We start from the raw sequence: 17074 nt of genomic DNA on the forward strand, positions 1-17074 counted from the left end.
GAGAAAATATGGAGTAAAGTAATTTTTACCTAGATGATCAGGAATTCCTGGTAGAGGATGGAAGCTGGGTGAGGAAGGACGGTGTGAACTGTTCTAAGATGTTTGAATGTTATTCTGAAGGTAACAGATAACCGTCAACAGATCCTCCATTGATATTTAAAATCAGCAAGTTTTGTTTTTGTTTTTAATTTCATGTGCATTGGTGTTTTGCCTACATGTATGTCTGTGTGAGGTTGTCAGATCCCCTGGAACTGGAGTTACAGACAGCTGTGAGCTGCCATGTGGGTACTGGGAATTGAACCAGGTCCTCTGGAAGAGAAGCCACTGCTCTTAACATCTGAGCCATCTCTCCAGCCCCTTACTTATAAAGTTTGTTTGTTTGTTTGTTTGTTTGTTTGTTTGAAACATGGTCTCTTACACATCTATGGCTATCCTAGAACTCAGTCTGTAGACCAGGCTAGCTTTGGACTCATAGAGATTCACCTACATCTGCTTCCTAGGTGCTATGTGCCACCATGCCTAATCTAAAAAAACTCTCAAGTTTTCACCATTTGAGATCATGGGGGTAATTGGATGGACAAGTTTGCAGAAATGCTAATCTAGAAATATACTATTTATTCTAACACTGGGACAAACCTAAAAATCAGAAAAAGCAAAAAGCTAAATGAACCAACAGTACAGTATTGGTGAGTATGTGAAATTAAACTGAAATGCCAGCATGGTTAACGGTAGAGGGATGGCATTTATGTGATAGTCCTGGGAAGTGTGAGTGGTTAGTCCTGGGAAGTGTGAGTGGTTAGTCCTGGGAAGTGTGAAGTGATTAGTCCTGGGAAGTGTGAGTGGTTAGTCCTGGGAAGTGTGAAGTGGTTAGTCCTGGGAAGTGTGAGTGGTTAATCCTGGGAAGTGTGAAGTGGTTAGTCCTGGTAAGTGTGAGTGGTTAGTCCTGGTAAGTGTGAGTGGTTAGTCCTGGGAAGTATGAAGTGGTTAGTCCTGGGAAGTGTGAGTGGTTAGTCCTGGGAAGTGTGAAGTGATTAGTCCTGGGAAGTGTGAAGTGGTTAGTCCTGGGAAGTGTGAGTGGTTAGTCCTGGGAAGTGTGAAGTGGTTAGTTCTGGGAAGTGTGAAGTGGTTAGTCCTGGGAAGTGTGAGTGGTTAGTCCTGGGAAGTGTGAAGTGGTTAGTTCTGGGAAGTTTGAGTGGTTAGTCCTGGGAAGTGTGAGTGGTTAGTCCTGGTAAGTGTGAAGTGGTTAGTCCTGGGAAGTGTGAGTGGTTAGTCCTGGGAAGTGTGAGGGGTTAGTCCTGGGAAGTGTGAAGTGGTTAGTCCTGGGAAGTGTGAGTGGTTAGTCCTGGGAAGTGTGAAACCTGCTCAGCTCCATGGATAGGTAGTAGAGAAGGCTGACAGCCAGTCTTCATAGCCTTCAGAAGAAGTATGTGTAGATGGCATATTGGAAAGAGAGGAATGCCTATCCTTCCGCTTGACTGAAGGTCTGAGATTGTTCATAATAAATACCTTCCTCTCTGGATAGCTCCAGGGGAAAGAATCTTTGTAGAGAACAATTGGTGAAAGACAAATAGTCCTTATAATGTAACAACTGTTTTAAAGTATTAACAGTTAAACTTTTTGAGCCATTGAAAGTGTGAGACTATAGTAAAGTGATGTACTACTTTTCTAGGAATATTGGTTCAATCACAAAAACAGTTTTAGAGATCAGTATTCTGCCACCGTCCATGGCTCTATATTAAGAGTCTAGAAAGTAGAGTTGAGAAAATGAAGAATAGAGGTGGAAGGAGGCAAACTGTTTACCCTGAAGAATGGTTAAGAATTACAGGAGTTTTGTCAAAGTAGCCTCAGTATTAGCTTCAAACAGAAGTTTAGTATAAAGTCACAGACACAAGCTAAGGCTACAGTTCTGATGAGATCTCTTAATGCTAAAAATGGCCAGATCAATATTTAGATCCTCAGTAAGATTCTTCCTAGACCTGGGCCAGCAGTAGTCTCAGATACACAGATTACAGAAATCCATGCCAGTATAGTGGCACATACTTTAATCCCAGTGCTCAGGATGCAGAGGCAGATCCATCTCAGTAAATTCAAGGGCAGCCTGGTCTACATAGCAAGTTCAGTGAAACCAAGTTACATGGTAAGAAAAGATAATCCAACTAGCAATGAGGATTATGTTTTCTCAAAAGCCTAATATCTACCTACCTGGCAGATGCATATCCATATGAACTCACAGGGAGTGGGAAGGCATGCATAAGATAGACACAAACTCAAGCCAGACAGAATCCCAGTGGCAGGGGTAGGGGAGAACACACATGGAGCCCAGCTCTGACTGAGGAGCTACATTGACAGCCACCAAGGAGAAGAAAGTCATGTTTCTTCGTGCTGTGATCCCTGATAAGTCAACCACACTCCAGGGCAAACCCATATCTAATAGTAAAGGAACAGCACAATTGCACTTGACAAGTTTCTTTCTTTTTTTTTCTTTTTAACAGGTGATTAAGATGCTTTATTCTGGAGCCATTATGAATGGCCGTGGTCAGGGAACACAGCTTTAGATTACTCCAAATTCCATACTGCAATGTGAAAGTAGTTTCATGAAGTTTTTATAGTTTTACAGAGCAAAGAAGTCATAAATCAAGGCAAGTTTAAAATACATTGGTGGGTGCACCAGAGAGGCAGGTATATCAGGGGTTTTTTAAAAAAGAAAGCTCAAAGTCGGCTGGGCAGGGAGGCTATGAGGGCGGATCAGGAAGGAGTTAGGAGGGAAGGATAGATATGACCAGAATACACTGAAGGAAATTCTCAAAGATTAGTGAAAGCAATCCCAGTTCTCCTTTTAGAATGAATTGGGTTTGTAATTTAGAAATAAATAAGTTTGTTGAAATATGTTAATCACCAAACTTGAACCAGAAGTAACAGGAACAGTAACTAACCATCAGCCAGTAAATGAAGCAAATTGGTAAGAAATGAGCTTCTGTTTTCTCACTTCAGTTGGCAATGCAGAAAAGCAAATACTCGGGTTCACTGTAGAGCTAAGTGACCAGCATCTGTGTTGCCAATTCTACCAAGACCCCAGAGAAGAGCTTATATTATCTAAGTAGTTCAAGATGATAAAAAACGTACTGTCCAATTAAGTTTATATTACTCAAACCTTGGGAGATGTCCAGTGTCACATATACACACTTGCAAGCATAAGAACCTGAATTTGACTGCCCTTCACGAGCATAAAACGCCAACATGGCCACCTTGAGACAACGGGAGCATGCAGATCCCAAGAGCTTGCTGGTCAGCCTCGCAGAAGCACCAAAACTCAGGTTCACTGAAACCCTGGCTCAAGGGAATAAAGTGCAAGACGATAAAAGGGGTCTGATACTCTCCTCTGTCTTCCACAGCATTTACAGCAGCGAGCACACACACACACACACACAGACACACACACACACACACACACACAAACACACACACACACACACACACACACACACACACACATTAATAATTTTATGTGAAGCACAAATACAGGACCTATTTTACCTATACACAGATGCAAAATATTAAAAAGTAGCCAATTTTTAATTGTTTGAAACTACTGGGAAAATATTTTTTTATTAATCAACTATATTGAAAATCAAAAAGATTTTAAAGAAAATATCTGTAAACTGCTTTCATTACAGTTCTAGCTTTTATTTTCCCTCAACCTTTGGAACCTACAGAGAACTTCTCTGATAGCAAATGTGGTAGCATTTACAAGATGTGTCTCGCAACAGATACCCACGTCGGTAGCTCGCATGGTTGTCCAGAAGGAAAATGGTCTTCAACACACCCGGAAGATGCTGCACGTGGGTGATCCCAGTGTGAAAAAGACTGCAGTCTCCCTGCTGAGGAATTTGTCACGGAATCTTTCTCTGCAGAATGAAATTGGTGAGTTGAGGTCTGCATGCCATAGGTGCCAGAAAGAAGGTGGTAAGTAGCCTGGCTTTGCTACCCCGCATGCTGGGGCAGGCACCCTCATTCACTGACACTGGATTATCCTAATAACCAGCCTTTTTGTTAGTTTGCTTTGATTCCATGCAGAAGAGAAATCACAGACCACACTAATAATTAACAAGATGGGCAATCTGCATGACACCTCTCACCCATCAGCTGCTCTATTCAATGGGTGTGTCTCATATACATGTTTGTCAGCAACATATATATAGTTTTAAAATTGCAAATTTTCTTTATCTTCAATATGTAATTTAAACAATAAGACCTATCTTGATTCTGACTTTTAGTAGCCAAGAATAAGTAAAAATCCATTTTTAATACATGTTGCGTTTTTAATGAGATTTCTACTAGGTAGGTTTTCATTTATTTATTTGTTTGTTAGTTTTTGAGATGGGACAGGGAGAATGAATATATTGTGGATACAGGTTCAGATAGATATCTTCACATAGTATATCATAGAATTTATTTTATTGATATGTATTGTTCTAAGACAAGTAAAGGTGACAAAACCCTCCTTTACTGCAGCTGCTCCTCAGCCTTCATCTATGGAAGGGATCTCCTGGTGTGGTGATGAGAAGGAGGTGGTGCAGCTCAGTGAGCAGCTCAGGCCTTCCTGTTATCTGGCTCAGAATTATTTCCATATTATCTACATAAGTTGTAAAAGGAACCCTCATGTTCTCAAGGTCTTCAGTCTGTGGTTTAACCTTCTGATGATAACTTTCATCTCTTGAGGGCTTAGTATGTGTGGCCAAAGTAACCGGCATTAACGCCTGAACTCACTCAGAACAACCTGTGGAAAAAGAGAGTGTTATTTCCAATATTATACATTAGAGAGATTCGTCAGAGGTGGAGAGATAGCTTGTGTGCCCTGCAGAGTCAGGGAATCTAAAGAATCTGCTGTGGACTGCTCCTGGGCTTAAAAAAAGGTGGTTAAATCCTCCTCTTTTAAATTGAACCAGAAGCTTGATTTTTTTTCAAGTTAATTTTAGTTAAAAGATATGCCTATAGGATAGCTATGCTTTTATGATGTTTTTAATCATATGTATAATTCTATCTGAAATATTTTTCTAGAAGTTTTTTTCCACTTTTAAGGTGATGTCTGCACTGCCAGAAATGGAATCAGTTGAAGAATATGACATTTTAAAATTCTTGATATTTATGTCACCTTAACTCTGTGGAAAGGTTTTCAGCACACTGAGAACAGGACATCCTCTTTGGAAAGATCTTCAGATTTGATTATAGAGACACATCATCTTTCCATGCATTTGTCAACCATTGACCAGTGACCCCAGCACTTGGTGGTGGGATAGGCAGATCTCAAAAGCTTATTGGCCAGCCAGCACACCCAAAAAAAACCAAGCTTCTGATTCAGTTAGAGATCCTGTCTCAAAACAGTAGGTGGAAAAGGAATAAGAAAGACAGATAACTGCCGGGCAGTGGTGGCGCACGCCTTTAATCCCAGCACTTGGGAGGCAGAGGCAGGTAGATTTCTGAGTTCAAGGCCAGCCTGGTCTACAGAGTGAGTTCCAGGACAGCCAGGGCTACACAGAGAAACCCCGTCTCGAAACCCCCTTCCACCCTAAAAAAGAAAGACAGGTTACAGCCTGCTTTGACTTACATGTGCATGTACCCACCCCCTACCCCCCCCCCCCCACACACACACATTCTCCCAAAGGAAAAATCTTGCTAATCAAACATTGTTTTTCTTTCAATTTGTAGCTAAAGAAACTCTACCAGATTTGGTTTCTATAATTCCTGACACAGTCCCAAGTACTGACCTTCTCATTGAAACTACATCCTCTGCTTGCTATACATTGAACAATTTGATGCAAAATAGTTACCAGAATGCACGAGACCTTCTGAACACTGGAGGTCTGCAGAAAATTATGACCATCAGCATAGGGGAAGGGTAAGTCTCTTCATACCTGCCCATCACTGTCTCTATTTGCCTGCCATCAGTACTGTATGAATACTCTAGCTGCAATTACTTTTTCCTGAGTCCTCTGGGCAACATAACCCCAAGCAGTATCACAGACTGACTGTGGGAGGACTGTCCCATCAGGACAGGAGGATTGCATCTCCTCTAGTTCTTGGCGATTGGCAAGGAAATCACTGAGTCAGCCAAGCTAGCCGTCCATTCTCTTCTAAAAGCAGACTCCATGGTTTCTTTACTTGTGAATTTTAGTGGTCACTGATGTGATGGGTTAGCTTCCCAAGGCAGTGATTGTGATCTAAGAATGATAGACTACCAGGGAGGTGGTGCCGCACGCCTGTAATCCCAGCACCCAGGAGGCAGAGGTAGGTGGCTCTCTTGAGTTCTGAGGCCAGCCTTGTGTACAAGGAGTGTTCTAGAACAGCCAGGGCTACACAGAGAACCAGGTCTTGAAAAACCAAACAAGGAACGAACCAGACTCGTGGGCCAGTGACACCCAGAAATTAAGAGGTTTTTGGAACCTGGGAGGTCACAGAAGACTGCTCCTCAGCTGTCATCATGCCACAAAATGAGTATATTGAATTGCACCGCAACGATATGAATATCGTTTGGACTACCATGAGAAAAAGAGGAAGAAAGAAGGTCGGGAGCCCCATGAATGTTCAATGAAGGCAAAAAATAAGTAAGTAAGTAAATAAAATAAAATAACATAACATTGGCCTGATGGCTCAGCTCTACCATAAACAGCGAGCCATGCGGAGAAAATACAAATGAAAAAGACTATTAAGATGCATGAAAAGAGAAACACCAAGCAGAAGGATGACGAGAAGACCCCACAGGGAGCAGTCCTTGCCTTCTGCTGGATGCTGCAGGGCAGTCAAGAGCAAAAGTAATTCCCAACATGATTAAGCAGAAACCAAAAGAAAAGGCGGGAAAATGGGAGGACCCTCTACCCAAAGTTTGTGCCCGAGGAGAAACAGACATATTGAAAGTTATTCTGCCCTGGCCCGCGGGGGGATTCGATGAGACCCTAGGGAAGGGGGCGAAAGAATGAAGGGACAAGAGACACAAAGGAGGAGAGCAGGCCTGGGGCTCTGATCAAACTCTCTCACTTTAATTTCAGCTGACAGGTTGTAAAGACTCAGCAAAATGGGAAGTTTAGGTGAGGGTCATTGCTTGAGGCTATCCCACTTTCCGAATCCTCATTGTCTAAGACCATCCCACTGTCATAACAGGATCCCAGGAAATGCCAGACGTTCTTTGAGTTCTTGGGATCTGAGACAGTGAAAGTCCTTTCTTAACCTTGTACTGACTAGGCTTTGCAGAACAGCAGGTAATTTCATGAAGTTCTCTTAGAACAGCAGGTAATTTCATGGGTTTGACTCCTGGCATTATTCGAACAGAAAAAAAAAAGGCATGGAAGAGAATGGTTACTAAAGTCTGCTTTGTTGGTGATGGTTTTACAAGAAAACCACCTAAATATGAAAGGTTCATTAGGCCAGTGTGTCTACGTTTCACAAAAGCCCATGTCACACTCCCTGAGCTGAAAGTGACTTTTTGTCTGTGTATACTCGGTGTGAAAAAGATCACCCCATTATATACAACCCTGGGTGTGATCACCAAAGGTACAGTTATTGAAGTGAGTGTGAGCGAGTTGGGCCTTGTGACACAAGGAGGCAAGGTTATTTGGAGAAAATATGCCCAAGTTACCAACAATCCTGAAAACGATAGGTGCATAAATGCAGTCTTGCTGGTTTGACAGTGACGTCATACAAGTCATTCCACTCACTATGGAAGACTACATACACGCTATCAGGAAAACACCGTCGCTGTGACCTTTCAGAACTACCAAGCAGCCTTTCCCCACGTGCAGTCATTTAAAAGTATTAAGTTGTAAAGGAAAATAAAACGCTGTCCAATTTTACAGTTGGTCTTTAGTTTAGGGCCTAATGACTTACATGTTAATAAAATTTAGTGACTGAGTAGCAAGTATACAAAAGCAAAAAAACAAAAAAACAAAAGAAAAACCAAACAAAATAATAGTAGACTGTAGGCAAAGTGGGATTCTCCCACATAAACCTTTAAAAAGAAAAAATCTCAAGTGCCAACCAACTAATACACAGTTAAATGTTACAGACATCAAAACCCTGACGCTAAAGAACTTTATAGAACTTTGAATATAAGAGAGTTGTAATGTAAGAGAGTTTACGAACTCCAAGCGACTCCGTCCCTATGTGTTAAAACACTGTAAGAGCCGGGCGGTGGTGGCACACGCCTTTAATCCCAGCACTTGGGAGGCAGAGGCAGGCGGATTTCTGAGTTCGAGGCTAGCCTGGTCTACAGAGTGAGTGCCAGGATAGCCAGGGCTACACAGAGAAACCCTGTCTCGAAAAACCAAAATAAATAAATAAATAAATAAATAAATAAATAAATAAATAAAACACTGTAAGATGCTAAGTTGACTCCCATCCTACAGCGCTTCCATTCTGGAAGAGAAGCAGCTGAGAAAGGAGCCCAACATTTTTTATTCATTGTAGTTTTACGTTCTGTGGTCTTGATTATATGTCAGTAGACTTTTGTGCCACAGGAAATAAACCACAATCTTTGAAAAAGAAAGTTCAGCCATGGTTTTAGTAGGTAATAGAAAGTAATGAAATACACAAAGAAACTGATCTCTAACTAGAAATGGGAAGTTTAAGACACATTTAGAAAAGAAACATAAAAAAAAAAAAAAAAAAAAAAAAAAAACAGTGCCACTGTCAAATGTGGTGGGGAATTAGATTTATGACCGAGTAAGCTTCTGTCAGCCCTACGCTAAAGACACAAATGATTTTAGAACTATTTTAACAAGTATTACACCAGAGTGTGTTTATTAACTTGAAAGACTTGTTTTGCTCCTGCATTGATAGGGCCTCTAGTCTCAAAGGCATGCACATTTTCAGTTGCTTTTCTGTGTTGTAATCTGTAAGTATATATTATAACTATAGAAATATAAAAGGTCTATAAGTAAAGGCTTTAAATGTATATAAATATCTTGGATTTTCCCTTTGTAAATCATTTATTTATTAGCACTACCTTTATGATTATTAAAAAAAAAAAAAAAAAACTGAAAAGTGAACTCTGGCCTTCAGATCCTTTTTGTGTGACAAGTGGCAACTGTTGGAGCCACATTGGGCGAAGATTTGAGGAACATGAAGGGAATGGCTAGAGCTGTACATTCTCGCTGACCCAGAGACATCTCTGTCTTTTCAGCTATGCCCCCAACAAAGCCAGCAAAGCTGCGTCTGTCCTCCTGTACTCTCTGTGGGCACACACAGAGCTCCATAACGCCTACAAGAAGGTAAGGACACTGACCAGCTAAAACCTCACACTTGACCTGGCCCTCATGAGAAATCACCAAATAGCTCCTCTTCCTCCTCCTCCTCCTCTTCTTCCTCCTTCTTTGTTTTTTGAATAGGTTTGTTGTTGTTGTTGTTTTGAGTTTTGGGTTTTTGTTTTTTTTTTTTTTGAGAATTTCATACATGAGCATTGTATCTGTGACACTCCTGCCCCTCCCTACCCCTCTGGTTCTTCTATCCCAAATTCAGGTTCTCTTCTTAAAGTACTATTGCTGCATGTATCTACATATATGCATAAATACACATACATATGTGTCTACTTAGCTTTGCTTGTGTCCACGTTTGACAACCTGTGTAGGAGTTCATCCCTGGGAGCAGTTGGGTCTCCCTCTGTCAGTGGCCCTTGATCCCTGGAGGCTCTTCATGTAGGAGAAGGGTAATGTGAAATTTCCCTTGTCCACATTGGTATTTCAACTGGTAGTACCATTTTGCTGGTCTTGTTCAAATGATCATATTATTGAAAGTTCATGGATCCATTTCCCCTGCCATATCTAGGGGACACAATACAACCTAGCAACAGATGTCATAGGCCTCTGGCTCGTGAGATCTTTCTATCCTCTCTTCCATGATTTTCTCTGAGCCTCAGGTATAGGGTTTCGTTGCAGATGTACCACTTGTAGCTAGGCACTCCACAGTCCCATAGTCTCTGCATTTTGATCAGTTGTACATATCCATAATAGTTTATGTATGTTGCAAAAGGAAGTTTCTTTGATGATGCATGAGAGCTCTAACGCGCCCCCCTGGCGCTTTTGCGTCCGCGGAGAAATCACGAGACGCAGAGAACAGGTAGTTACTGTAAACGAGGCTTTTAATCTTTATCACCCACGTGGAGAAACGTGGAGAGACGCGGAAGGAAGAGGGAGAGAGAGAGAGGGGGGCTGAGCTGAGGAAGGGGTCCCCGCTTAAGTGCAGTCTAGAGTGACGTATTCACTTTTGATTGGCTGTTCGCTCACCACCCAATATGCCTCGGGATTGGCAGTGGCTAAGGCACGCCTATCTGCCTAGCAACTGCGCAGCTAACAGCAGCTTCCTACATCTCCCCCTGTTTAAATTATTAATATGAAACAGCCTTTTGCCGATTAAATGTAGTACCAAATAAGATTCGAACTCAAACCCGATCAAGCAAACTCCATCTTGGGGGGGGAGTAAGCGATCAAGAGCTCACAGCCCGAAGATTTTTCCTTACCCTTCCAGGTGCCATGGAAACCAGTCCTCTGGGTGCACGGGCTAAGGAAATATAAAGAGAATTGACACCCATCCCTGTGCAATGGAGTATATATAGCTCCCAGGAGTGCGAGGGCTGTCAACCTATTATCAGGTACCACAATTATTTAGGCAAGAGCTGACTAGACAAGACCTCTCATCTACCCAGTGCAAATGAGCTGAGCTCTTGGGGTGCATAGACTGAGAGTGTCTCTGTCATAGGCTATTTTTTAGCCTAGATCGTCAAATTTCAGGGAGGGATGCTTGCTCCAAGGTTTGCGAGTGCTTAGGCTATAAGCTACCTTGTCACTTATATTGCTGGGCTTTGAGCTTACAAACCAACCATTTATGAATACTAATTCACATCATAGAACTGTATATCAAGCAGGCCTATTCCCGCTCTTTAGAAAGAAAGAAAGAAAGAAAGAAAAGGCAGAAGAAATTTATTTTTAAGAAGTAAAATCTCCACGGGAAACAGGCTCCATCCACACTCCATCAAGGCTGGAAATCCGGATTTGCAATCACTGCTGTATCTGGTCCAATTTCCCATTTCACTTTCCTTTTAAATAAGCAGAAAGATCATGGCTTTAAGTAAAAGCATCATTCACAAATCTTAGAGGTGTAACACCTGGATGTGGGGCTGCTGACACAGCTTATTTGAGCCACATCTGTGAGCCCCTTCACATGGGCTAGAGCCAATCAACTCTCTGATTGACCAAAGTCTATTTTAAGTCTCCATAACGATGTATTGAGATGGGCACAAAGGTAGGCACATGCACAACCAAGGCTAGGTCTAGTGATCCATTTTAGCCTTGTGCTAAAAAGCATGTAACATTTTTACAATCCAAGATATCAGAATTATTCTGAAGGTTGGATAACATAAGGAAAAATGAAGGGTCTACACACACCAACACCGTTGTGCAGATGTATTTTTAAACACCTTATTAAATTTAATGTTATTTAAATGGCTAGAGATATTAAATCTTGTAGCCGAAACATTTTGCACTTTATGAAACATATTTAACAAGACAAAGGCAGATATACCCCTTTTTAACATTTAAAACAGTGACTACAACACATAAATTGTGTTGAAGCAAGATAAACTCAAGAAAATATATATATGATTTTATTTTGGACTTGTATCCCTTTGAAAACATTAAACAGAGGTTTTAAATCCTCTTATGGTAAGCTTAAAATGAGGTTTTAGTCAAATAATATCTCTTAACAACCTTTAAAAATTACTAAGAGTAATTCAAGATTAAAGTAAACTATTTTTCTTTGCATGTACACTCATAGGCCAGAAGATGGCGTTAGATCCTCACCACAAATGGTTGTGAGACACCACGTGGCCGCTGGGAGTTTAGCCTTTATATTTTAAATTAAGTCCAGCCTTAATGGCTGAGTTATTTCTAAAGTCAAATTGACTCAAACATTGAAAGACACTGTCTTTGAATACTTTTTTTGAAGTAACAAGTATTTTAAAAATTTTAAAAGCTCGCTATATTGAAGCGATAGCTTGTAGAAAAAATTTTCTTTAGAGAAATCCACTGGTAAAATATACACCAAAGGATTTAACCTCTTATCCTTTTTGTATTAAGGCAACAAAATTTGTACATATATGTAAAATATAAAACATTACCCATTTTCTGAAGCAATTATTTTTTAACAAATATTGTTTCATGGGCTCTTAAACATTATGAATAAATTTATTACCTATAAACCTTTTACCTTTACCAAAAATGTAAAGGAATGGTATAAAAATATTTTTTATGTAAACATTTATTGAAATGGTAGCTGGATAAGACAAGTTAGGTTGTATAAAACTTAAATTTGAACTTTATTTTGGATTAATTTAATAACCAATCTTTTTTGTCTCATGAGAATTTCGGATAAAAGCCAATTTTATTCTCTAATGATTGTAACACATATTAAAGGAATCTAAGGCATCTTATTTTTAACAACTTTGAATATAAGTTATCTTGTTAGGATCTGGTCTTTAGACTCAGACTTCTTGCCGCAGCCTGCGTGTCTTAATTTAAATGTAAATGCACTTAACCTCTCTCTGCCTGCCTGCCTGCCAGTTTAGGCGCAGTTCTGAACTGAGAGATTTTGCTTTTATTTAAAACCTTAAATTTGAACTAAAAACCTCTGGAATAGTTTAAGATTTTATTAAATCCCACATCGATATACTCAGCCACAATGGCAGGAGAGTTAGCCGAGATCTTGTAATCCAGCTTCCTTCTTTGTGATCTTCCGAAGGTTCCCGCTTCTGTAGCTGCGTCTGCACCACGGGGGGCCAGCGGCTCCAGGCCGCGCTCCGTCGCGAGCGCGCCCGCACTGCCATGTGCCACGGGCCGAATTAGATTGTTTTTGCCTGTGAAAGAAACACAAAAAAGACCCTCTCCCGGGCTGCAAAATGCGCCCAGACAATTTTTCAGGCTTCCCTTCCCACGAGAAGCAGCTGCACATTTCACCGCTGCCGTCGCGCCTGTGCGAGATTCTGTCGCAGTGGCCGCGGCTGTGCGCGATTCCGAAATCCTTTGTTTCACTATTGGCATTCTCTGTTCTAAGTTGTGTCTCCCAAGTGCTGGGATTAAAGGCGTGTGCCGCCACCCGGCTTCCTCTGTCCACCGGATTCTCTTTTGCACCCACTTTTTCCCACCTGCCGGTGGTTCCATGGACTCTGCAGTAGTCCTAGTTACTTTTGAGCACCCTATTTCTCCAGGCTCCTTGGCCTGATGCCGCCGCCGGCTCACACTAACACACTCTGGTTCTGATAGCTTGGAACGGACCTCTCGTGAAACCTTTTGACTTGCCCTAATAGCTGAAAGCAACGCAAACAAGAAGCTAGCTATTGCGGTGGCAATGGGAGAATATCCACCCGCGACGAGGGTTTCTATCCCAAGCATACCTTCCGGAGGTGACCCCGCATTCACAGTCTTTTAACCATCCTCAAAGCTCAGGATTCTTCCGCTAACGCACATAGATTTCTGCCGAGTGGGAAAACCGCGCGTGGAAACCCGGGTTTCGGCACCAGATCTAACGCGCCCCCCTGGCGCTTTTGCGTCCGCGGAGAAATCACGAGACGCAGAGAACAGGTAGTTACTGTAAACGAGGCTTTTAATCTTTATCACCCACGTGGAGAAACGTGGAGAGACGCGGAAGGAAAGGGGAGAGAGAGAGAGAGAGAGAGAGAGGGAGAGAGAGAGAGGGAGAGAGAGAGAGAGAGAGAGAGAGGGAGAGAGAGAGAGGGAGAGAGAGAGAGAGAGAGAGAGAGGGGCTGAGCTGAGGAAGGGGTCCCCGCTTAAGTGCAGTCTAGAGTGACGTATTCACTTTTGATTGGCTGTTCGCTCACCACCCAATATGCCTCGGGATTGGCAGTGGCTAAGGCACGCCTAACTGCCTAGCAACTGCGCAGCTAACAGCAGCTTCCTACAGAGAGCTACACTTATTTGTGGCTATAAGGAAAAGATTTTAGAATACAATTAGAAATTATGTTGATTTAGGACCTGGCAGTAGTAGATTCTCCTCTTGGGGATATGACCCCTCCAGGGCTTACAATACCAAACATGATTTCCCTACTGTTGAGCGATCCTTAAATCCAACTAGACAGTTATGAATCATCTCCCAGACAGAAGTGTCACTATTACAGCACTGTGCATGTCTTGCCAGTCCAGTCCTTGTTGTGGTACACAGGCTTTCTAGCTCAACTACTGAGTGAGCCTCTTCCTTGGCAACTTCTGATATGTGAGAGCCACTCCTTAGGAAGGAGGCTTCCAGGCCAGTTTCAGCTCGATTCCTCCAAGTCCTGTGTGCAGTGTGTGGCGTCTTCAGCAATAGGGATTTACCTTCACGTTCTGGGAGGCAGCACAAGAAATAGTAATGGCTTATGTTGCTTTGGGAGTCTCATGGTCTCCCTTGACCAACAAAGAGGGTTCCTCATATGTGGTACCAGAAGTTTGTTAGTCATAATTCATGGCTTTTGGGGGAACATTATCACCCCTACTGCTATAACTTCATTAAGCTCTATCTCCATGTATACACATATATGTAATCTTAGGTAAACATAAAATAATTTGCTATGCCTTTTCAAACATCCTTAGTAGTACTTATCCTTCCTCCTTCCCTTTTTGTCTGGATTTCCCTCCACATCTCCAGCTAAAATCTTTTTTATTTCCACCTTCATGTCACCTATGTCTTGTCATTCAAGGACTTTCCCTCATCCCACTAGACTCCACCTTTCCCCTATTGCCCCCCAGCCCAACCTCTGCCTCACTCAGGCCCCACCTTGGTCCCCCTTTTTGCTTTCCTGCTTCTGCAGATACTCCAGGCTATACATTTCCATATGAAGATTAAGAGCTAAGAGCCACAAAATAAGAGAACATATGACTTGTTTTTCTAAGTATGGATCACCTCACTCAGTAAAATATGTTTTAGTTTCGTCTGTGTACCTGAAATTTTTATGCCTTCATTTTTCTTTACAGCTGAATAGAATTTTAGTGTGTACATATACTGCACTTTTATTATCCAGTCATCAACTGAAGGGCATTTAGGTTCTTTCAAGAAAGTATTTCAACAGCATTAGCAATTAGAGAAATGGGAATCAGAACTCCTTCGAGATTTCCTCTTACCCCATCAGATCAAGAGTAAAGATGCTGGGAAGGATCACGGGGGAAGCAGCACCCTCATGTGCTGTTGGAATTGCACACTGTTGCAGCCATTCTGGAAATCAGGGTGGAAAATTCTCAGAGAGTGAAAAATCAATCAAGCATATGACTCCTTGACATATATCCTCAAGACATTGTGTGACACAGACACGTGCTCTGCCATGTTCGTTGCTGTTCTAGTCACAACAGCCAGAAAATGGAACCAACTTAAATATCCTTCAGTTGACGAGTGGATGAGGCATTTTCTTATGTGAGAATTTTTATATTTTATATTTTTGTCTGTTTCTTCCAAAGGCTCAGTTTAAGAAGACAGACTTTGTCAACAGCCGGACTGCCAAAGCCTACCACTCCCTTAAAGATTGATGAAGGGGAAAACAGACTCAGGAATTCCATTTCACAGTTCTCTACTTTAAAAAAAAATTCTCCCCCCAAAACACCTATTTTTCTACTAACTGACCCAAGAAACCTCAAAAAGCATGCTTTGTTTATATTCTTTTCTATTTTCGTCCCCCAAATTTAGAAAATGAATAATCAGAATATAATTTTGTTAGGCATCCTGAAGACTTCTGCAAGGTTGCACCAGTATGGCGTCTGTTTTACCCTGTGCAGATGATGGGCACCACTATCCAGGCTTATAGTCTATGCAGACTGCTGTGAGTGCTCACTGGAGGAAGAGTGTGTGACTGACGTTTCTATCCTAGTCACTCACCTGCATGTCACTTCCTTCGTGAGCCAGAGGTGTGTGTTCACCAGTGATAAACAGGACAGAGATGAAGGAATAAAGCATTAATGGCAAATCGTTTCGTCTGTGATTGTTCTTGACCTTGTTGGGTTGCTGTTCTTGCCTTTTCTTTCTCTAACATAAATGAATGTAAGGCATGCATGTAGATTACAGACTGTGTGGCAGTGAGGCTGAGAAGTGGTCACGGCAAACATAAAGACAGCTGGCCACACATAGACAAGTGTTGGCTCTGAAATTCCATGTTCTCCCTCAGCATTGTGTAAAGGGGATTCTTGCTCCAAGAAATCATTCACCTGTGATGTCAGCAGTAGGTGTGAGTCTCTCTGGTTATAATCTAGGCTTAGTACCCAGTGGAATTGGTGTAAGAACACTGTCCTTCAGCAAGGTTCCAAGAGGAGTCGAGGACCACAGAGGAGTGAGGCCAGATGGGCACTTTGTCCAGCTTCTAAAGCCCAGGGTCGCTGCAGCTCATACTCTCATCCCTGTGTCAGGCAAGGGAGCTCTAGCGACAAGGCAGGAAGCTCTTACTGCCCAAAACTGAGACGTGCCAGCCTCCAGCAGCTGACACACTGGCTAGGGAAGTGCATCTATGGGAAATGCAGCTTTAACTAGATAGTAATGAGAGCCTCTCTTAGTCCTAACTACAGTTCTGTTTATTGCTCCTTTGATGTCTGATCTCATTTGCATAAACAAGTAAGAAGAAAAAAAAAACAGCTACTTTGGTGGGAAAAAAAAGGAACAAAAAATCCCATTTCTATTTAAATGTGCATTTAGTTCTACGTTGTGTTGTAACTTAAGATGCTTTTAACTTTAAGAACTTCAGCTTAAATAATTAGCCCACATTGAAACATTTATTTTCTTAAATACTGAAGAGAGAAACTTTCACCAAAGTTCAAATGATAATCATTTAGGTTTCATTTATTTCTCCTGAGAAGTGATAAAAGTTTAAATAGTTTCATGAGGGCTTCTCTGTTTCTTTTAGTATCTTTATCTTAAGGTGTTTTTAATAGAGTGTCAGATATATTAAATACAGAGTGAAAGTGGAGTCACCTAAGGTTATTTATATTTATTTCCAAATCAAAGTGCTAAATTCTTTCCAAGAAAATTTTTCTATCATAACCAAAGTATATTAAAATGGAAAGAC

General features: G+C 41.6%; 1 protein-coding gene and 1 pseudogene across 1 annotated transcript in view; both read left to right on the forward strand.

Moving 5' to 3' along the window:
• Pkp2 (plakophilin 2) overlaps window positions 1-15704 on the forward strand; it is a 65477-nt gene extending 49773 nt beyond the window's left edge. Inside the window, exons 10-13 of the mRNA XM_034515543.2 lie at window positions 3768-3921; window positions 5707-5896; window positions 9173-9260; window positions 15483-15704. Coding sequence (XP_034371434.1) covers window positions 3768-3921; window positions 5707-5896; window positions 9173-9260; window positions 15483-15551 — 501 coding nt within the window. The 3' untranslated portion in view covers window positions 15552-15704. The remainder of the gene's footprint in view (window positions 1-3767; window positions 3922-5706; window positions 5897-9172; window positions 9261-15482) is intronic.
• LOC117717704 (ribosome biogenesis protein NSA2 homolog pseudogene) lies at window positions 5903-9166 on the forward strand (annotated as a pseudogene).
• Window positions 15705-17074: the final 1370 nt, after the last annotated feature.

The sequence above is a fragment of the Arvicanthis niloticus genome, chromosome 12 (genome assembly GCF_011762505.2).
Source record: "Arvicanthis niloticus isolate mArvNil1 chromosome 12, mArvNil1.pat.X, whole genome shotgun sequence".
Taxonomy (NCBI): Eukaryota; Metazoa; Chordata; class Mammalia; order Rodentia; family Muridae; genus Arvicanthis; species Arvicanthis niloticus.